The following is a 23,909-nucleotide window of genomic DNA, read 5'->3' as shown; positions in this document are numbered from 1 at the left end:
ATACCTAAATAATGAAGTCACCAAATAAAGGTCATATACCAGCTCTACACAGTGAAAAATGAATACACTACAGTTGTATCCCGATTTCCCTTTTCTACTCTATCCATGCCAGACCGGCATGACTTCTTCCAGCCACCACTTGTCTCTTCACACAAACTACAAATTATGCTGTTAGCCCCAATAGCCCTCTTAGTGCCCTCTCCACCTTAATAGTGGCCCCATTTGTGCCCCAAACTGTACTAGTGCCCCCTTTTGTTCCCTACAAAGTAATAGTGCCCCCACCACAAAATCAGAATGCCTTTTTTGTGCCCCACAGTAATACCCTCCTTTGTGCCTTATACAGCCACAATACCAACTTTTTTGCCCCCCACAGTATATTTGATCATTCTCTTATTGCTGGAGGCGATCGAGAGACCAGGGGTCCCAAACCCTCTGAGCCTCCTCACTGCACCCCTGCAGTAAAGAGGAGCTTGAATGGAGCGGCTGTTGAGCATACGCCCGCCGCACCATTCACGGTCTATGACAATGACGTAAATAGACTTTGAATGGAGCAATGTAGAGTGCATGCACGATCACTGCTCCATTCAATGTCCTGCTTACAGTGAGGAGGAATGGGGGGGTTTGGAGCCCCAGTTCTCATGATTGGTGGGTGTCCCAGCGAAAACAAAATGATCACTAAGGATAGGTGATAATTTATGATTCTGGCAAAAAAAAAACAACTTTATAAACCTTTAGGAGCAGCCTCTTTATTTTTTATAGTTTCCTAATAGACACTGGCATAGCAGAGCTGTGTGCTTCACATTACAGCACAGCTCCAGACCTCCAGTAATGTGCAATCATTCATGACCCACAGTAACCTCTAGCCCCCTTATCAGTGTCTTCCCGATAACTGGAGGCTGAGCTGTCCTGTGATGAATTATGACCCTCAGTAACCTCTTATCAGTGTCCTGTCTGCGCTGCTCTCACTGCTGAATCCTCCCGTTCTGTCCTCTATTTGTAGGATGGAAAGAACAGAGAGAGACAGCAAAGATCAAACAGTATAGGAAAAAACACTAAAGAGAGACAATGTAATTACAAGTGATGCCTGTCCAGAACTCACATGGATGTGGGGGAAACGAGCAGGGATGAGACATGAGCTTTTTCCTTACACAGCGTGCGGCAGTGTGTGTATCTAGGCTCCTCCTCCCCTGTCTCCTCCAATCCAGTGCCTCAGAGCACAAGAAGGGAGGGGGAGTACACACGCTGATACACACAAGCTACTGCTCATGCGCTGTGTAAAGATCGATTTTATCTAAGAAGCAATGATACGGACACTAAGTGTGGCGAGGGGGGCCCGTGGGCCCCTCAGGCTTAGGGGCCCGGTCGCAACTGCGACCGCTGCGACCCCTATAGCTACGCCACTGTACATAGAGCATTTGTGTGGTGTCCAGCCAAATCCTGGAATGTGCTGTATGTATTTCTACATTCCCCAGGAAAGTGTGAAACCTAAAGATCTAGAGATCGTGGTCAATAATGTGAGCCCTTAAAGGGCCAGCACACAATGTGAACATTCTAATTCTGAATTTTGAGAACACACCGTTTATACATTGTTTCTACACAGTCATCAGAAGATCCTATGGTGGGTTTCTATGTAGACAGGTGTGAGATTCTATTCTTATCGAGTTTTCTACATATTAATACAACCGAGCGAAACAGATATTGGAAAAATTGTAGATAGCAATACTGATATGTAAAGTACACACAATATACCAGAGTTACAGACTTTCAAGGAAATTTTAGGCTCCCATTCTTTTAGGATCAAGTCAAGGTGATCCATACTATGCGAGTGTAGGGTATAGGAGAAGGGTTTCTGAAGGGATGGAGATATGAGAGAGCCAGAAGAACAAAAAGGTAAAGATGGACAATGAGGTATCAGTATATTGGGAAGCTTCTGATCCCTATCTTGCCCTCTGTATGAAATACATCAGTTTATTAAAGGGGGTGTCTCATCTTGGCAGCCCCTATTAATCTATCCCGGCCACTGCACAGATTATATAGCATTACAAGCTAACTATTGCAATGAATTACATGGACGGACCAGTTTTGCTGGAGCGAGAGCCACTCTATGTTCGTGGCTCTTGACTCTGGCTCATAGAGGGAGGTCCCGAGTGAGAGATCCCCAATAAGACATCCATATGTCCCAATAGGGTATATGGAAAGTGGTTATTTTAGTAAGACAACTCTTTTAAGGCGTTCAATTAATGGTTCTCCTACCATATCTCTGTCCAAATACCAATCCAGAGATGCTGGTTTCATTTGATTGGTATAAATCTCCGACTGTGGAAGGATATATATGAAACATTCTCAAACATTAGCAGATCTGAGTGTAGCAAATACAAGATTGTGATTTAACACAACACGTGATCCGGTAATGTGTTATCTGTGGGTTTACAAGGGACTAGAATTAAACCTATTGCTGCTACAGAGAGTTATTATGGTGAACAAACAATGTAGCCAACAAATTCATGTCTGATAGATATGTAGCATGTACATTATATGGAATAACTGTATTATAGCATAATATATTTTCTAAATGAAATATGAAGATTTTGAAGAAACTCAGGGGCAACCTGTGCAGTTGCACAGGAGCCCTGTAGATAAGGGGGCCCATTGCCCAGTAGATAAGGTGTCCCATTGCCACCCTACAAGCAGCTTTCTACCGTTTGCATGTACGGGACTGATGAATTTCACAGCTCATAATTATTAGTGGATTGTTAGAAAGACATAAGGGGGTTGCTTTGTGATGACTTTTTGGAGAGCAAGGGGCCCATATACAGTTCTTGCATGAGGGCCATTTGCTGCCCGTGTCCGCCTCTGTTTCACCTATCTCTATGGATAAAACTGTGTGAATAGAGGTCAATGTATACAGGCTGTCCATAAAGTCAGTTGTAAGGATGGGCACGTGTAAAGAAATACCTGCTATGCATTCAGCAGCTCTGCCGGAGATCTTGACTCTTGGGCAGTTCCATGTCTAGATCTGGAGAACAAATGACTGAATGTACAAAATAAAGACTGCACAGGGTTACTACGCAGAAACATTCAGTTAAGTTTTCATTTTTGGTTGGTGTTCCCAAGTCGTGGGGAGTCTATATAATTGATAAATAAAATTGTGCCCCTGTAAAAGATTTTATACATTTTATTAGTATTTTTTATTGAACTTTGCATTGTGTCTTCATTGTTTCCCAACCCTTTACACACCTTTACTTTATAGTGGTGTTTCCTGAGAATGGAGAATAGATGTGGTTCATATATAGTTGCCAACATTTTAGGCCAACGCGACAAATCTGTATCAAGATAGTGATACCTGCTGTGCAAAGCTACCTTTGCGCCCCGTCCGGTTGCGACTGCTAACACTGCACACCCTACACCTACCCCACGAACAGGACATAGGACATCATCATCTTTTTTTTACCAAGTCTTAGTAATTTTGCACAGAATGCCTTCACCCCAGACAGCTGTGTTTTCAGAAGGAAATACTTCATACAACCACAAATGTTTACATTCTAAATAATCTATTGAAGATGAGGGAACAACAATAAAGTGCAGAGATTCGAAGTAAAATAAACAATCAACGCGGTGACGCCTCAAAGTCAATATCAAAATAAGTCCATAAGGTACAAAGGGTCTGTAATTGTTAAAGGGAATGTATTACCTATACTTTTTTTTCCTAAGTAAAACAAAGTAGAAACATAATTTTTTTTTCTAATCAGTTTTTATCTTTTGATTTCATTTTTTTTAATTCTATTTCCTGTATAAAGTTATGGGGGCAGCCATCTTGCCTAAGCTCCTGTTAACAGCATTTAAAGATATACTTTGCAGCAGTAACATGAACCATAGGAACCTGTGAACAGGAGGGGCCGGCCCCATTGACTTCTATGAGAGCGTTCTAGGCATGTTCTGTGACCTGTGTAGAGGTCATTGTGCAGGGAGGGGGAGGAGGGGAGCTGTGATCATCACCCGTTGTCAATGGTGGATCCTGTGTTATCTATATACAGGTGTTACCTGCCATTGTAATCCGGCCTGTGATGATACTGAGATGACTGCTGAGAAGTGATCTCTACAGAACAGGAAGGGTCAGTCTATTATAAATGGTGGATCCTGTGTTATCTATTGTGCAACATGTAGAAGGAATAATGTTTGGCACTACCTTTAGCTTGCGGCATCACAGATTTCTGTGCTTACTGGGACTTGTGGTTCGACAGCCTTTGTGTAGCGGTGCTCAGTGCGTATAAAAGTAAGACTTTTGCAAATGTCAACTTGTAGAAAAATAGACAGCACGGCACTCACCACTTTCCAAAAAAGTTTTTTTTTTAAATTCTATGTTGAGGCAGGCATAACACGTGTTAACCTGTGTTATCTATATATAGGTGTTACCTGTCATTGTAATCCTGCCTGTGATTATAATGAGATGACTGCTGAGAAGTTATCTCTACAGAACAGGAAGTGTCAGTCTATTGTGTGGCTCAGTGGCCAGAGGAAGAACTGCAAGATTTCAGGATTATGCTCTAATATAGATAATGATATAGAAAAATATGTTTAACATAAAAACTTGTTTTTAACAATAGATAATTTTCTGATTACACATTTACTTTAAGGGAACTTCTAGCAAAAAAATTCCAGTTGTAGTTATTTGTGTAGGAATCTGAAGAATAAGTATGGGTTTAGTCACCCATAGACCACATCTGCTGTCACTCATATACAGATAAAGAGCTCTCACGGAGAGGAAGATGGCTTGCGGGACCTTGTGTTTGATCATGAATTGCCATATTAAATGTTTTATTTTTGTTTGTTTTTTTGCTGGTAGGTTGTGGTAGGGGACTAGTAGGGCTAGCCTTAGGCATGTGTGACCTGTGCAATCTCACAGGGCGCATAAGGCGACCCTGCTGAAGATGGCCTTTCAGCCAAAGCCTGTGATTACCACAAATCTTAATACAAAATATATAGCATTTTTTTTTAGACATTATTATTTGGTCACTATACATTGTTATTATTTGAGTGCATGGTGGTGGTGGCACTGTATAGCATTGTTCTTTAAATAACTGTGTGTTCAGGCTTATTCACACAAATTGGTGTCAAATCAGCCTTTAAAAATTGCCGTTTTTCACAGCCTATTTGCATCCGTGTGGGACCTGATTCCACAGATCCCTCAACAACTTGAGTCTATTGAGGGATCCGTGAAAATGGGGGAAAAAACGGCCGTGTTAATAGAAGTACATTGATTTTAATGCAGCCGTCTGACAGCCGTAAAAAAACGGCCATCACACGGCCGATTATGCCGTTCATGTGAATAACCTGAAAAGGTTATTTAGTCAACGTAGGGGACTGTTATTTGGTCACCATTATGTATGGTGCCTAATGTTAGGCACTATATAGTAGGGTTATTTGTACACTGTATGACCTTACACTATATTAGGGCAGGCGCCAACAGAAGATACTGCACTGGGCACCATCCAACGTAAGGTCGGTCCTGGGGACCCGTACTGGATTTACATCTCAGGAGCATGTAGGCTGTACTCCCTACAAATATTAAACCCACACCAAAAAACATGCTTTATATTGGAGAAATGGAAACTCAACCTGTATAGTAACTATCTAAAAACAGAGCTACATTATATGTATATAAGAATTGAATTCTGTCTACAGCACCAGAACGGGGACCAGTTGTAGGCAGAGCAGGTGCATTATCGAGGAAGGAGAGGACAGTTTTTGTATTTTTAATTTAAAAAAAACCCCAAAAAAACGATGCTCTGCCTTTAAATTTCCTTGTATTTCTAATTAGGTGCTGACCCAAGTGTCCAATAGAGAGGTGAAGGACGAAGCCAGGAGAGGAGCTTCAGGAGCTGTATACAGATATGCAATAGGTGGTTGTATTGAAAACTGCACATGGGGGATAGGGCTTTAGGGAAATGCAGAATATGTATCGTGAATCAGAATACCAGGGTTATTAATGGAGAAGGATGGAGGGGGTAATACATTTAATGGTCATCTATCCAGCTACAGTGCTTTGCAAAAGTATTCACCCCTTGGTGTATTTCCTGTTTTTTTGCATTAAAACATGGAATTAAAATTTTTAATTTGTTTACCTAGTTTAAAAATAAATCAAATAAAAAAGTTGTGAGTGTATATGTATTCACCCCCGTTACTATGAAACCTCTAAATGAGGTTAACTCATTAATTAACTTCAGAAGTGACATAATTAGTAGAATAAGTGTCACATGATCGGTCACATGATGTCAGTATAAATACAGCTGTTCTGTAACGCCCCTGAGTCTACAACACTAAGCAAGAAACATGAAGACCAAGGAGATCTCCAACCAGATCAGAGACAAAGTTGTGGAGAAGTAAAGATCAGAGTTGGGTTATAAAAAGAAATCCCAAACTTTGAACATTCCACAAAACACCATTAAATCCATTATAACGAAGTGGAAAGAATATGGTACAACTACAAACCTGATAAGAGAAGGTCGCCCACCAAAACTCACAGACCGGGCAAGGGGGGCATTAATCAGAGATTCAACAAAGACGCCAATGATAACACTGAAGGTGCCCCCAAAGATCCACATATGGAAGTATCTGACCATAGGACCACTATAAGCCGTACACTCCACAGAGGGGGGCTTTATGGAAGGGTGGTCAGAAAAAAGGCATTGCTTACAGAAAAAAAATGAAAACACGTTTTGAGTTGACTAAACAGCATGTGGCAAAATCCCCCAACACATGTAGGAAGGTTCTCTGGTCAGATGAGACTAACATTTTTAGCCACCATGGGAAATTCTATGTGTGGCACAAATCCAACACTTCCTATCATCCAAAGAACCCCATTCCCACAGGTAATCATGGTGGTGGTTGTGGTGGTGGTGGTGGTGGCATCATGTTGTGGGGGCAGGGACTGGAAAACTGGTTGGGATTGAAGGAAAAATGGATGTCAGGAAATACAGGGAAATTCTTGAGGAAAACCTGTTCCAGTCTGCCAGACATCTGAAATTGCAGCAAAAGGAGGCCCCCCCCCCCAAAATTATTGACTTTGAGGGGGTGAATACTTATGCACATTAAAGTTCTCTGTTATTTGTCTTAATTATTGTTTGTGTCACAGTAAGAAATATAAAATAAAATAGTACAAATGGTGCAAATGGCCCAAGAAACCAAAGTTTTAACTTAAGGTTGACATGACATGATACAAAACATGATTCATGCTGAATTAAAGGGGCCGAGGATAGTGGAGGACATTTCAATGCCCCTACATTGGGCACCGAGAGCTTGTCCCATCCCTGAGCACCAGCTCCTAATGTATCAGCAGTCTTTTCTTTACCATGAGCAGCAGTTGCCCTTCCCCACAGCGGTGCCCGTAGGAAGGTGCTACTGGAAAAATGGCACTGAAGACTGTATTATCCTACTGGGTAACTACACTGATCGTAACAAATTTGATTAGTGTAGAATTAATTCGCTCATCTCTACTACTGACATTGCTTAGAAATCTCCGAGCAGTGCCAAAGGGGTTAAGTGCTTTAACTTTCTTTCTGGAAATCAGTGGTGGTCCGAGATCACAGACTTCACCAATGTAAATAATACGTTCTGACAGCTGACAACATATTTGTCAATATTTTTAATAGGACTGTCCTGCAACCCAGATTGTAAAAGGGTTATTCAAAGTTGCAATAAAAGAGGTGTTTCTGACAAGTTTGGGGGCGTTTTCTGGTGAAATAGGATGGGGCTAAAAATTATCCTGGAATTAGGTAATGGTATATATATCACTGGTCTGTCATGTGACTTACAGCGAATGTGATTGGCCAAAACGCTCACCATTGGTTAAGGCTTGCACCTGTTCCGAAACAGTCTTGTAAATGCATAAATAACCTTTTCTAAAAAAAAAATGGAGCAAGGAAACACAAAAAGAAAGATTTTATGTAATGCTTCTTAATAAAAAGTGTTATAAGCTGATGTTAGTACAAACGAAACTATTAATGACAAATATTCTTTATTAAATCTTTTAGAAAACTTTTAAGAAGGATCGGTCATCTCCCCCGACATGTATGTTTTAGTAAATACTTGTATTCCCCACAAAATAATTCTGAAGCATCTTTTCCTAGAACTCTGTGTTTTGCCTGTTATTCCTCCTGGAAATGTATAAATAAAAAGACAACTGGGTGTTACCATTCCCCTTGTCAAAGGGGCGTGTCTCTACACAGTCTGATGCAGTCATCACTGATTGGACAGTATCAGAGTGCAAAGGGACACACCCTATTGACAATAGTAACATGCGATTGTTAATATATTTATGCATTTCCAGGAGGAATAACAAAGGAACGTCACAATGCAGTTCTAAGAAAAGGAGCTTCTGCGTTTCATGGGGATAAAAGTAATTACTACAACAGAGATTTCAGGAGAGTTGACAGGTCCTCTTTAATATCTCAATGAGTGTAAGGGCATGGCCCCACGTGGCGGTTTTCTTCCGCAACTGTCCGCATCAATGCCGCACAGAATCTGCGTTGCAGATTCTGTGGCGGATCTGCCCAAAATTTTCAGTAAATTGATGCGGACTGGCCGTTGCGTATTGAGGTAAAGTACTTTCCTTCTCTCTATCAGTGCAGGATAGAGAGAAGGGACAGCACTTTCCCTAGTGAAAGTAAAAGAATTTCATACTTACCGGCCGTTGTCTTGGTGACGCGTCCCTCTTTCGGCATCCAGCCCGACCTCCCTGGATGACGCGGCAGTCCATGTGACCGCTGCAGCCTGTTATTGGCTGCAGCCGTCACTTAGACTGAAATGTCATCCTGGGAAGCCGGACTGGAGAAAGAAGCAGGGAGTTCTCGGTAAGTATGAACTTCTATTTTTTTTACAGGTTGATGTATATTGGGATCGGTAGTCACTGCCGATCGCTTAACTCTTTCAGCACCCTGGACAGGGACTATTTACTGACGTCGCCTAGCAACGCTCCCATAATTACGGGTGCACACACGTAGTCACCCGTAATTATGGGTGCACACACGTAGTCACCCGTAATTACGGGAGCCCCATTGACTTCCTCAGCCTGGCTGTAGACCTAGAAATACACATAGGTCCAGCCAGAATGAAGAAATGTCATGTTAAAAAACCAATACACATCTGCAGCACACATAACATGTGCATGACATCTGCGGACTTCATTGCGGAATTTAGAATCTCCATTGAAGTCAATGGAGAACTTCCGCAATGAGTCCGCAACCAGTCCGCCACTGGTCCGCAACATCCATTGTATGCTGCGGACACCAAATTCCGCACCGCAGCCTATGCTCCGCAGCGGAAGTTTCCACCTCGTCTAAACGAAGCCTACTAAAAAGAAGTGGAAGACAATGGAGAAACGGGTCCGCTGCGGATTAACGCTGCGGAGCGTCCGCAGCGGAATTCCAGAGCAATTCCGCCACGTGGGGCTTTGCCCTAAGGGTATGTTCACACGCCAACTCAAAAACGTCTGAAAATACGGAGCTGTTTTCAAGGGAAAACAGCTCCTGATTTTCAGAAGTTTTTTAAGCCACTCGCGATTTTCGCTGCATTTATCGTGACATTTTTTACGGCCGTTTTTGGAGCTGTTTTCTATAGAGTCAATGAAAAACGTCTCCAAAAACGTCTCAAGAAGTGACCTGCACTTCTTTTTCGCACCCGTTTTTTTACGCAGCCGTTTTTCAAAACGGCCGCATTAAAAAAGAGGCCCATCGGAACAGAACGCCGTTTTTCCCATTGAAATCAACGGGCAGATGTTTGGATGTCTGCTTCCGATCTTTCGAAAACACTCTGTGTGAACATACCCTTACAAGCAAACCAGGACAAAGCAAATAATAATACTTCCCAGAGGATCAGATTCTTATCATGTTTTCATGACTATTCTTATGATTCGTTTTCTGCTATCCTATAATGAGATAAGAGAGACAAGTTCTTAGGATCTGATTTATTATCCATACTACGGCATCGATCACACCAAGTACTGGATATGAATACAAAGGGACATTAGCGCAGCCTGCATGCCGGATCATCCGTGATGATGTCATGTGTATATGAAGATCTGGATAATTGTGCTATAACATAGATAGTAAATACCCCAGCAATGCCTATGAGCTGTGATGAGCTGGAATAATGTCTCCCTCCTGTCAGGGATGGATTAGTGGAGCACATAGAGCTCCGAGCCCTGCGTCAGGAGGGGAGGAGAGGGGCGGCTCATGCAGTACTAGAATGTGAGCTCCCTCCACCAGCAGCTCAGAGGAGCCAGCAATGCCTGCGCGCCCGATGCTGCAGCCGCCCGTGGTGTTCCCTCTAAACTGCGCAATCTGGAAAGGAAAGCGTTAAAAGAACACCGTAATGACTTGGCATTTTTAACACTGTCGTTTCCAGAGCTCACGGCTTAGCAGTGTCAATGAATCCGTGCCCTTCTCTCATCCCTGCCCGACTGCCAAGCTCCCGGGCATGAGTGACCAACTGTGGGATTATTTGGAAACATCTTAATGGAAGCGATGTCACCTCAACAGGACAATGTAGGACAACAGACTCGATCTTCATCCTTAACCGGGGAGCCCAAAATATCGGGGGGCAACGACAACCGAAAGGTAATTGCTTCCAGCGGTGGCATAGGTTGGCATGCTACAATCATTCATCTGGAGGGGGAACATGGTGTATTTGGATACAGAATACGACAGCTAGAGATTATTGAGCTGGAAGCTGTCAAGACGTCAGGGGATTCACATCTGAGCACACCCTGCCAGGTTTTTGTTTTTTTTTGGGTATGCTGGGGGTTGTAGTTGCTTTGGATCTGGGAAGCTGATAGACGGCTGGGCTTGATGCATATACTCTGTCTGGGGGTTTTACTGCAGATTATTTAACAGGTTGCTATATTAGGAGGGTGACACTCCGGAGGATCATTCAGGCTGGCGGTGATGCTACATGTCACATACTCAATAAATGAGTCCTCTGGTGACTTGTATATTGACAAATGTCTACAATGAGCCAGTTCACTGACATGAGGAGCATGGCATGTATTGTATTGATAGAGTATGTGCACAGAGATGTAGCAGAGTGCAATATGTCATTCGGACTGGGTCAATTGTGCATTGTGCAAAAGGTTTACCTTTAGTCCTGTATTCAATCACACATGAGCGCACAGCACTGCTTCATCCGACAAACACATATTTTTTTTTTTTTAAATGCAGCAGATGTAGCAGAGCTGAATTTAACCTTTTCTTCTGTGCATAATAATTCAGTAAGTTAAAATGTCTTAGTATGTTTATCTATCTATCTATCTATCTATCTATCTATCTATCTATCTATCTATCTATCTATCTATCTATCTATCTATCATCTATCTATCTATCTATCTATCTATTATCTATCTATCTATCTATCTATCTATCTATCTATCTATCTATCTATCTATCTATCTATCTATCTATCTATCTATCTATCTATCTATCTATCTATCTATCTCATATCCATCATCTATCTATCTATCTATCTATCTATCTATCTATCTATCTATCTATCTATCTATCTATCTATCTATCTATCTATCTATCTATCTATCTATCTATCCATCCATCCATCCATCCATCCATCCATCCATCCATCCATCCATCCATCCATCCATCCATCCATCCATCCATCTATCTATCTATCTATCTATCTATCTATCTATCTATCTATCTATCTATCTATCTATCTATCTATCTATCTATCTATCTATCTATCTATCTAATCAGTTTGTTGTATATGTGCTTAGTTAGCAAATGCATTTCCTCTATCCTCTGACTTATGCAATTGAAAAAAGGAAATTGTCTGTATGCAGAAGCTGATACAGTAGGATGGCATGCTGTGTAACACCATTAACTCAAAAGTGACCAGATATGATTTATACACAATATTATCACACAACACATAATACAATTCTTTCAACTGTAGGATGTCTATGAATTAAAATGTTTCTTCTTTGATGGTTCCTATATTGTAATTATTATTGAAGGAATAGCTAGAAAATTGCAGACAGATGGCGCTGTTCAGATATGCCTTTATATTCATAGTTCCTGGGAATACTTATAATAACATAGTGATTAAGGTGTTCATGTTTTAATGTCAATACCTTTATATACATGAAAGTTACTTTAACCCAGCGAAAATGACAACAAATTATCGAACCTTCTGGACTATGGGTCGTTCATTGAAACATTCATAAAATTTACCTCTAAGGTTATTAGGAGAACTTCCAGCAAAACAGAACTGGTTCTTTCTGCTCAACCCATCTTTCTATTTTGCGGTCATTTTATTAGGGAATTGTATTTTGAGCTATTCTCCAATGAGGCTTGTCCCCTATACAGGTAGGAAATACGTCTTCAGGGTTACACTCACGTGATGCCACAAATCAGCACCTGTATTCTGCTGGCAATGGCTCCGTAGTAGACTTATGGTGGGAATTGTTCCCACTTTAAAGTGAGTGTAATGATTGCAACAATACAATATATCAGGGAATTACATTTTATGCACTTATCTACTATAATAATAATATTATATATGTGTGTGTGTGTGTGTGTGTGTGTGTGTGTGTGTGTGTGTGTGTGTGTGTGTGTGAACTGGCTCCAAACTGGAGCTTCCATTTGATTTATGTGTTCATGGCATCCATAGAAGAGTAAGGGTTGACCCCCATTATGGTGTTGGGTTTTTTCCCATCCAGGACTGAAAGCCTTTGTGTTAGTTTCCCCCACTACTCCCTTTTAGAGACTCTTGGGCCAATTCTGCATGTCCCTATTTGCTAACATTGCAGTTCCTCCCGGAGAGGGAAGATCTGTCTATCTATCTTCAAGGGCCCCATAGAAAGCGCATGGTCTACTTCTATGGTACGTGTGCCCTTGCATGTTATTTTACTGTTACACAAATAATTCTATATTTGTGCACCTGTGTCACAGCATAAAACATTGAAAATTGCATTATAAAGAATTTGTTTATGGAAAAAGCGTCCGCCGACTGCCCGTAGACAATCTTCTAATGGAATAATCATTGCATCTGTGGTCCTAAAATTATAGAAAATGTCCAATGGTTTAAATATTTTGAAAACTTTGATGGAAATTTCAATTTATAAGTCATAAAAGATATTTTAAGATGCATTGGGCAGACCAGTCATTGATTTCCAGTATAAATAAATGAAATTGTCTGCACTGTTGGGATTATTGATCCATTAAAGGGGTTTTCCGATCTTAAGAAAAACACAGGTAAGTACCTATATGTGTCCGAACGCTCGCCAGGGGATGCCACCAAATCTCAGAAGTAGTTCTTTTTCATTATCATTAGGTTGCCCAGCCTTGTGCAGCACTGTTGTTTAATTTTGCTGAAGCTTGCTGTGGGTGCGATTACCATGTAAAGGACTACAGTTCCCAGGATTCCTCTCCCCTTTCACAGAAATTGCCTCTTTTTACAGCTGCCTGTGTGTCCTTTCTATGACAAGGTGTAATGTAGTGCTGTAATTGCTCACTTTCTGTTACTGAGACACAGCTCTGCTGTTCTGTTGCTAGACACTGCACTATCTGCTGCCCAGCATGTGAAACACGATCGCTCCAGAGACAGGAATGGAGGGAGGGGCGACCAGAAAACAGCGGATATAAGAGGCATGTGATGTGTGACATCCCGTACTACAGGGAGGGCAGAGAGGGGAGATAGCCACATGTTTGGTGTATGAAACATACCACAAGCAAGAGATAAACACCAGAAGCCTGATTATGTGTGAATGGCTTACAGAGACATTTCAGCTACAGACAGCACTTTAGTGCCATTTTTTATTTGAAAAGAAAAACATATTTCTCAACATACAATCAGACAGTCAGTTAAATACCATGCCTCAGAAAACAACAACATTCAAAATATATTCATTTAAATACCCCCCCCCCCCCCCAGTGTATGTTCTACTCCTTCACATCCAACTGCTTGCCCCTACCATGTAAGCATAACTAGAAGATACGGAACACAATTTTTAAACACCGGAAAACCCTTTTAAAGGGCCACTTGGTGATTCTAAGATCTTTGTTGAGTCTATGTGCAGCTTTATAGACACTTAGCGTGTGACCCTCAGCATTTGCAGCTTCAGGAGGTCCCAGCCCAGGCTTTCCAGAACACTTTCATATATTGTTTGTAGTAGATAAAAGTGAGGTGGTTGTCAGACACTGCTTCATTTATGTTAGAACTCACCTATGCTGCATTCATCCGAGCGAGATCGAAAAGGGAACCTGTTATACCAGCTATGTCCATACACTTCTGTGCCATATATCTCTTCTATGATCTCTCTGTCTGCCCAGTGTAGTTTCATTAAAATTATTATTGAGCCTGTGTTTATCTAGAAGGCAGTGCCACATTGTCAGGCGCCCTCATTACCATCTGCAGTAACCATCCATGTATTGTTCATACTTGTAGTATTACAGCGGATTCCGGCTTTGCATACAAAATCTTATTGGAATGAATCCTATAGGAGCTTCTGCTTCTTTTTATGCCTCCTGCAGTCCCTGAGAGCAAATCTTGGGACCTCCGCTACCCATACAGTGCTTTTAAGTGGGCTGAGACAAATTGGTTGCTAGGGATATGCTGCCTAACAACCCCATTGAAAAAACTGTGATTGTTAGGCAGTTTATCCCTAGCAACATGGCTGTAACTACCAGGGTAGCATGGCAGCTGCTATGGGGCCCAACAAACAAGGGGGCCCTCAGGTGTAAGGGGGTGTTAGTGATAACTAGGGACTATGGAAGGGCAAAGAAAAAAATTGTAATGAGGCCACATTCCAATTTTTACTATGGAGCCCCATTGTTGCCTGCTGTATTGTCCCTCTTCTGTGACATCACTATATGAAGTATTCCTCTAGTGAGACATGATTGGGTGCATAATACCTGCACTGTGACATCATTATTATTTTTTCCAGTGCTGTGACATCAATGTGCATTATTTTTGTGCTGACATCACTGTGTGCATTATCTCACTATTGTGACCAATTTCAAGCATTATCCTTGTGCATTAGAGAGAGACACATGAGTGCAGACCAAAATAATACTAAACATTTTATATTGCAAACTGACTGCTGAAGGTGGTCATGGTGGAGTGGGCCCCTATTCCCAGTTATGCTATAGGGCCCCATGTTTACATGTTACGCCTCTACTTAGCTACGAGCCTGTCAGACATGACTCAGCCGTTCAGTTAAAAGCTGGATTGGCACAACAGAGGGAAAGCAGCAGTCAAGCCAAACAATTCCGCAGGATTAATTTAATCAAAATGTAGTAAACATAAATTTAGGCAGAGATGTTATATTTTATAAGGAAATGCATTAATATCATTTCTCTTACTGTAAATGTAGTATTGCGTAAATTCAGAGTTGGTGCCATTAATTAGTGTCTCTGTATGTAGAATACAAGCTGCTGCCATAAACACCCCAAATGTTACTGGGTATTATACTGTAGATGTACTGCCCCTTGTTCTTGGGGTGATTCAAATGCATTTTTCTACAATTGATTTCTGCTAGCCTCCATTGTAAAGAATAAAGAAGAGAGAAATCTATCTATCTATCTATCTATCTATCTATCTATCTATCTATCTATCTATCTATCTATCTATCTATCTATCTATCTATCTATCTATCTATCTATCTATCTATCTGTCTATCTGTCTGTCTGTCTGTCTGTCTGTCTGTCTGTCTGTCTGTCTGTCTGTCTGTCTGTCTGTCTGTCTATCTATCTATCTATCTATCTATCTATCTATCTATCTATCTATCTATCTATCTATCTATCATCTATCTATCTATTTTTCTATCTGTCTATCTATCTATCTATCTATCTATCTATCTATCTATCTATCTATCTATCTATCTATCTATCTATCTATCTATCTATCTATCTATCTATCTATCTATCTAGTATTCAAAAAATAGGCAGCACTCCGCAGTAAATGTGAAAATAGGGTACTTTTATTGCCCCCTGTGCAACGTTTCAGCTCTGTCCTCTAGAGCCTTTCTCAAGCTTGAGAAAGGCTCTAGAGGACAGAGCTGAAACGTTGCACAGGGGGCAATAAAAGTACCCTATTTTCACATTTACTGCGGAGTGCTGCCTATTTTTTGAATACTATCAAGTTTGGAGCATGGTCTGTTCCTGAGGATTTGCACCCACCATACACCGGTGCTGCTAGATATATTTGTTTATCTATCTATCTATCTATCTATCTATCTATCTATCTATCTATCTATCTATCTATCTATCTATCTATCTATCTATCTATCTATCTATCTATCTATCTATCTATCTATTTCATATCTATCTATCTATCTATCTATCTATCTATCTATCTATCTATCTATCTATCTATCTATCTATCTATCTATCTATCTATCTATCTATCTATCTATCTATCTATCTATCTATCTATCTATCTATCATCTCTCTCTCTCAGTTGTGTATTATATGAAGAGGCCTAGAGGTGTCACGTATGCGTTATAAAATGGTTTGTTACAAATACATATATATTACATATTATATAAAAGCGTTATTTTCAAATCAACTTATGTAGTAAATATCGAGACGTTTGCTAAAAGAAATAGGATTTCTGAAGTTCATCTACAGCGAAGCTCCACCAGGGGGCACATTATTGTCCTATTTCAGCAGTCATACTGCGTCATAGTACTATCGACTAAAGTAAATCAAATATTTTGTTGATTGAATGGCACTATTTAAAAGGAAACAAAGCATATACAGAGAGTTTGTCATGTAGCATAATTCCCGGTGATATAAATCATATAATTATCAGTTTTGTGTCGTTTTGCATATGAGTGCTGGTTCCCCTACTGAGATGTCTTGAAAAGAGGGTGCACTTTAAACAATCCCTAACATTTTTTTTTTTGTGGGGGGGGGGGGGGGGGCATGATATGATGATCACATGTTGTCCTGTTTGCAACCCCAGCTGTAATCTGAGGGAGATCCCGGCAGCAAGTGTTCAATTTCCCTGCAGCGGCACCACATTTCAAATTAAGTATTACACTCTTCCGTCTTATATCAATGGGCTGCATGTGTAAAGCATGAACGGGACCGGTTCTCCGGAGTGGGGGAAGCCCTGTGTAGCTGGTTAAGAGATTAGAATTCTGAATAGGGGACCCCTATCTATTAATTCAGGAGTAAGTAAGGTATTCCATAGTAAGTATTTGAAAATGAGTTTCCTAAACCAGACCACCCTTTAAGTTAAACAATAAATTCAGCACTGCCGCATCAGTTTTGTATATTTCACCACTATGTATGGCGGACTCTTACAAGATAACTTTCTCCACATATACACAGACTGTGACAAGACGTCTTGACCTGGGCCAGCTACTGTATACTGAGGCCGGCAAATGAAAAGTTCCCCGAATTTATACTATATCTGATATATTTTACCAAAAAAAAAGTCATGTAAGCTGCATTAGGACATCTCAGTCTTTGCTTAGAACCACTAACCTAGAATTGGCCCCAGTAAAATAATGAAACATCTGAGGTCACTGGTTGTCCTACATAGTGTTACTATGTTTCTAGTAGATTCCTTGACACTGTGCTAAAAGTTGCCATTGCACTGGACTTGGAAATGTTAAAATCACTTCCTTTCCCACCTCCATGTCAGGGACATTATGTTTATCTTCCTCCTGTCATTTTTACCACTGTAAGGCTATGTTCACATCTGCGTCAGGGCACCGTTCTGTCATTCCGTCTGAGCTTTCCGTCGGAACGGAGCCCTAACTGACACAAACTGAAACAGTAGGTTTCCGTTTCTATCACCATTGATTTCAATGGTGACGGATCCAGTGCCAATGGTTTCAGTTTGTCTCCGATGTGCAAGGGTTCCGTCGTTTTGTCCGGATGAATACCGTAGTCGACTACCTGAAACCATTAGCACCGGATCCGTCACCATTGAAATCAATGGTAATGGAAACAGAAACCTTTGGTTTCAGTTTGTGTCAGTCAGGGCTCAAGTCCGATGGAACATGAGCTTTTTGGGACTATAGTAAAGCTCTTGTCGTAACTTCTTAATGTGCACAAAGTGGTTGAAAATCTGTTTAAAATGTAACTTTTACTTAAATAACATGTTAGTATGTAGACAAAATTACGAAATTCATCAAAACAAGTAGCAAAATAAAAAAACTGAAAAATGGCAACCGTTTAATTTTTTCTACTTGTTAAAATGTTAAGGGACGTGAAAGATTAATTCTCCAATACTTTTGGCACATTTTGGTAACTTCTAAACATGATGTAATTAATATTTTCTCAAATATTAATTGTTAGAGTATTCCACTGAAAAATGTTTTTATATGTGAATGAGACATGCCATAATATAACTGACGCCAGGAACAAGTAGGCTACAATGCTCGGTAATGCTTCCGAACCCAAACGAAAACATAATGATCATGTTCTAGAGAGGGGTCCGGGGAGAAGCAGTTTAATTCTAGGGAGGTAATGTAGAGTGCTGGCTCAGTACAGGACCCATTGCCCCGTATAATCCATTTTTTAGTGGGTACTTTGCATCTGCACCATGTGTGGTGGTGGTGGTGGTGGTGGAGCTAGGCTGTAAAACTATTAGATGCTTAGTTACTACTTAGTTACTCCTTCCAAGGTGTTTCTTGGAAGATTGGCAAGGAGTAGAGATGAGCAAACTTATGAAAAGTTCGGTTCGGCTGGTTTGCCGAATTTCACGGAAAAGTTCGATTCGGACCAAACTAGTTCTGACCGAACCTGTAATTCAAGAAAGCCCCTAAAAATCGTGTATAACACTGTTTAAAAGCCCTAGAAGCCCTGTATAACACTCTTAGGTCACCCATGAGTGTATCCAAGTACTTTTGAGCTGTCTTTATGGCAAAGTTAGTGTCAAAGTTACGCCAACATGTATGGCTATAGGAAAACGGATGGGACACGGTGATAACTATCAGAAACCACTGCACTTGTGCATGTTGTATGCTTAATACATTGTTAAAAAAGGTACAAAAATTAACCATTTTTGGCGGCAGATGCCTGCCAGGGTTCATACATATAAGGTGGTAAAAGAAGAAGCAATGGCTTTTGACAAGCCCTCAAAAAATGTACCCTTTATGGTGGCAGATGCCTGCCGGGGTTCATCCATACATGGATGTAAAAGCAACAAGCAATGGTTTTCACAAGCCCCTCCAAAAATTTACCCTTTTTATTGGCAGATGCCTGCCGGGGTTCATCCATACATGGATGTAAAAGCAACAAGCAATGGCTTTTCACAAGCCCTCCAGGCCTGCTTGTAGCAGACGGCAGTGGTGGTGTATTGGTGGTAGTAGAGGTAGCCAACAGACAGCACGGGTGGTGGTAGTAGTAGTAGTAGTAGTAGTAGTAGTAGCAGCACATTAAAAGAGACTGGACAGTCACAGGACAAAGCCCTGTGGTGGGGCAGGCCTCAGGCCTGCTTGTAGCAGACGGCAGTGGAGGTGTATTGGTGGTAGTAGAGGTAGCCAACGGACAGCACGGGTGGTGATAGTAGTAGTAGTAGTAGCAGCACATTAAAAGACACTGGACAGTGACAGGACAAAGCTCTGTGGTGGGGCAGGCCTGCTTGTAGCAGATGGCAGTGGAGGTGTATTGGTGGTAGTAGAGGTAGGCAACGGACAGCACGGGTGGTGGTAGTAGTAGTAGTAGCAGCAGCACATTAACAGACTGGACAGTCACAGACAAAGCCCTGTGGTGGGGCAGGCCTCAGGCCTGCTTGTAGCAGATGGCACTGGAGGTGTATTGGTGGTAGTAGAGGTAGCCAACGGACAGCAAGGATGGTGGTGGTAGTAGTAGTAGCAGCACATTAACAGACTGGACAGTCACAGGACAAAGCCCTGTGGTGGGGCAGGCCTGCTTGTAGCAGACAGCAGTGGAGGTGTATTGGTGGTAGTGGAGGTAGCCAACGGACAGCAAGGGTGGTGATGGTAGTAGTAGCAGCAGCACATTAACAGACTGGACAGTCACAGGACAAAGCCCTGTGGTGGGGCAGGCCTGCTTGTAGCAGATGGCACTGGAGGTGTATTGGTGGTAGTAGAGGTAGCCAACGGACAGCACGGGTGGTGGTAGTAGTAGCAGCACAATAAAAGAGACTGGACAGTCACAGGACAAAGCCCTGTGGTGGGGCAGGCCTGCTTGTAGCAGACGGCACTGGAGGTGTATTGGTGGTAGTAGAGGTAGCCAACGGACAGCAAGGGTGGTTGTGGTAGTAGTAGTAGCAGCAGCACATTAACAGACTGGACAGTCACAGGACAAAGCCCTGTGGTGGGGCTGGCCTCAGGCCTGCTTGTAGCAGACGGCAGTGGAGGTGTATTGGTGGTAGTAGAGGTAGGCAATGGAGAGCACGGGTGGTGGTAGTAGTAGTAGTAGTAGTAGCAGCAGCAGCACATTAACAGACTGGACAGTCACAGACAAAGCCCTGTGGTGGGGCAGGTCTGCTTGTTGTAGCAGACGGCACTGGAGGTGTATTGGTGGTAGTAGAGGTAGCCAACGAACAGCAAGGGTGGTGGTAGTAGTAGTAGTAGCAGCACATTAAAAGAGACTGGACAGTCACAGGACAAAGCCCTGTGGTGGGGCTGGCCTCAGGCCTGCTTGTAGCAGACGGCAGTGGAGGTGTATTGGTGGTAGTAGAGGTAGGCAACGGACAGCACGGGTGGTGGTAGTAGTAGTAGTAGCAGCAGCACATTAACAGACTGGACAGTCACAGACAAAGCCCTGTGGTGGGGCAGGCCTCAGGCCTGCTTGTAGCAGACGGCACTGGAGGTGTATTGGTGGTAGTAGAGGTAGCCAACGGACAGCAAGGATGGTGGTGGTAGAAGTAGTAGTAGCAGTACATTAACAGACTGGACAGTCACAGGACAAAGCCCTGTGGTGGGGCAGGCCTGCTTGTAGCAGACAGCAGTGGAGGTGTATTGGTGGTAGTAGAGGTAGCCAACGGACAGCAAGGGTGGTGGTGGTAGTAGTAGCAGCACATTAACAGACTGGACAGTCACAGGACAAAGCCCTGTGGTGGGGCAGCCTGCTTGTAGCAGATAGCACTGGAGGTGTATTGGTGGTAGTAGAGGTAGCCAACGGACAGCACGGGTGGTGGTAGTAGTAGTAGTAGCAGCAGCACATTAAAAGAGACTGGACAGTCACAGGACAAAGCCCTGTGGTGGGGCAGGTCTGCTTGTAGCGGACGGCACTGGAGGTGTATTGGTGGTAGTAGAGGTAGCCAACGGACAGCAAGGGTGGTGGGGGTAGTAGTAGCAGCACATTAACAGACTGGACAGTCACAGGACAAAGCCCTGTGGTGGGGCAGGTCTGCTTGTTGTAGCAGACGGCACTGGAGGTGTATTGGTGGTAGTAGAGGTAGCCAACGGACAGCAAAGGTGGTGGTGGTAGTAGTAGTAGCAGCAGCAGCAGCACATTAACAGACTGGACAGTCACAGGACAAAGCCCTGTGGTGGGGCTGGCCTCAGGCCTGCTTGTAGCAGACGGCAGTGGAGGTGTATTGGTGGTAGTAGAGGTAGGCAACGGACAGCACGGGTGGTGGTAGTAGTAGTAGTAGTAGCACATTAACAGACTGGACAGTCACAGACAAAGCCCTGTGGTGGGGCTGGCCTCAGGCCTGCTTGTAGCAGACGGCACTGGAGGTGTATTGGTGGTAGTAGAGGTAGCCAACGGACAGCAAGGGTGGTAGTGGTAGTAGTAGCAGCACATTAACAGACTGGGCAGTCACAGGACAAAGCTCTGTGGTGGGGCTGGCCTCGGGCCTGCTTGTAGCAGACGGCAGTGGAGGTGTATTGGTGGTAGTAGAGGTACGCAACGGACAGCACGGGTGGTGGTAATAGTAGTAGTAGTAGCAGCAGCACATTAACAGACTGGACAGTCACAGACAAAGCCCTGTGGTAGGGCAGGCCTCAGGCCTGCTTGTAGCAGATGGCACTGGAGGTGTAGTGGTGGTAGTAGAGGTAGCCAACGGACAGCAAGGGTGGTGGTAGTAGTAGTAGCAGCACATTAAAATAGACTGGACAGTCACAGGACAAAGCCCTGTGGTGGGGCAGGCCTGCTTGTAGCAGACGGCACTGGAGGTGTATTGCTGGTAGTAGAGGTAGCCAACGGACAGCAAGGGTGGTGGTGGTAGTAGTAGCAGCACATTAACAGACTGGACAGTCACAGGACAAAGCCCTGTGGTGGGGCAGGCCTGCTTGTTGTAGCAGACGGCACTGGAGGTGTATTGGTGGTAGTAGAGGTAGGCAACGGACAGCATGGGTGGTGGTAGTAGTAGTAGTAGCAGCACATTAACAGACTGGACAGTCACAGACAAAGCCCTGTGGTGTGGCAGGCCTCAGGCCTGCTTGTAGCAGACAGCACTGGAGGCGTATTGGTGGTAGTAGAGGTAGCCAACGGACAGCAAGGGTGGTGGTAGTAGTAGTAGCAGCATATTAACAGACTGGACAGTCACAGGACAAAGCCCTGTGGTGGGGCAGGCCTGCTTGTAGCAGACGGCACTGGAGGTGTATTGGTGGTAGTAGAGGTAGCCAACGGACAGCACGGGTGGTGGTAGTAGTAGTAGTAGCAGCACATTAAAACAGACTGGATAGTCACAGGACAAAGCCCTGTGGTGGGGCAGGCCTGCTTGTAGCAGACGGCACTGGAGGTGTATTGGTGGTAGTAGAGGTAGCCAACGGACAGCAAGGGTGGTGGTGGTAGTAGTAGCAGCACATTAACAGACTGGACAGTCACAGGACAAAGCCCTGTGGTGGGGCTGGCCCCAGGCTTGCTTGTAGCAGACGGCACTGGAGGTGTATTGGTGGTAGTAGAGGTAGCCAACGGACAGCAAGGGTGGTGGTGGTGGTAGTAGTAGCAGCACATTAACAGACTGGACAGTCACAGGACAAAGCCCTGTGGTGGGGCAGGCCTGCATGTAGCAGACGGCACTGGTGGTGGATTGGTGGTAGAAGTAGTAGCAGCAACAACAGCGGCACATTAAAAAAAGAGTGCACAGGACAGAATCCCATAGTAGCAGGCGGCAGCAGCAGGCGGTAGCAGCAGGCGGCAGCAGCAGCAGCAGCAATGTCAGATCTAATCAGTGGCATCAGGCACAGGGGTTTTAAAATCCTCACCGATCCACGCTTGATTCATTTTCAGAAACGTGAGATTTTCCAAGCTGTTGGCGGACAATCTTGTTCGCTTAGGGGTGACGAAGCCCCCTGCCGCGCTGAATACCCTCTCTGACGCTACACTGGAGGGTGGACAAGACAGTACACCCATGGCAAACTGGGCCAGTTCTTGCCAATGATCCAATCTGCTGACCTCAAGTCCATGGGGTATGGGATCAGGATTTCTGACGGAGAAAGGGCACAGTCCAGGTACGAGTGAACCTGGTTGTTTAGGTGCTGGTGATGGTGAACATCCCTTTGGTGACTACGATGTGTGTCAGGTCGGGGTATTGGATGTAAAAATGTTGTCATCATATTTTCCAAACTGAATTGGCTGCTGCTGCTGCCGCTGCTGCCGCCTATTGCAGGGGTAGCTCTGCCAGAGGCGGTGGAACGATGAGACAGTGGGGAGCGGAGAGTGGCCCCCTTGTCAGACATGCTTGCAGCAGGTGTTTGCCGTTTGAAAGCCGTGACAAGCTGGCTGCATAGCTTCTCTCTATAATAAGCCAATTTTGCCTCCCTCTCGGAAGGCGCAAAAAACTCCCCCATTCTGGCTTTATACCAAGGGTCTAAAAGTGTGGCTATCCAGTAGTCATCTCTTTGCTTCATGCTAACAATACGACAGTCAGTGCGCAAGTAACGAAGCATACAGCTCGCCATCCTGGCCAGCGTTTCAGAGGGCCCGGTTGGTTCCATCTCCGCCCCATACTGCCATGGTTGTCCATCA

The 23,909-nt window shown here is 43.4% G+C and overlaps 1 protein-coding gene across 3 annotated transcripts in view; it reads left to right on the top strand.

Annotated features, from left to right (window-relative positions):
- The first annotated feature begins 10,241 nt into the window (after positions 1–10,241).
- The window catches only part of ARHGAP20 (Rho GTPase activating protein 20), a 100,870-nt gene continuing 87,202 nt past the window's right edge, over positions 10,242–23,909 (top strand). For 2 of the 3 annotated variants that reach the window (XM_075851602.1, XM_075851600.1), the window contains exon 1: positions 10,242–10,613. In XM_075851602.1, coding sequence (XP_075707717.1) covers positions 10,512–10,613 — 102 coding nt within the window. In that variant the 5' untranslated portion in view covers positions 10,242–10,511. Of the gene's footprint in view, positions 10,614–11,234; positions 11,264–23,909 lie in introns of those variants that run through there. The other variant, XM_075851601.1, reaches the window with a different exon arrangement.

The sequence above is a fragment of the Rhinoderma darwinii genome, chromosome 2 (genome assembly GCF_050947455.1).
Source record: "Rhinoderma darwinii isolate aRhiDar2 chromosome 2, aRhiDar2.hap1, whole genome shotgun sequence".
In the NCBI taxonomy this organism is placed as follows: domain Eukaryota; kingdom Metazoa; phylum Chordata; class Amphibia; order Anura; family Rhinodermatidae; genus Rhinoderma; species Rhinoderma darwinii.
Note: the sequence above shows the minus strand (reverse complement) of the source record. Positions and strands in the feature narration are given on the sequence as shown.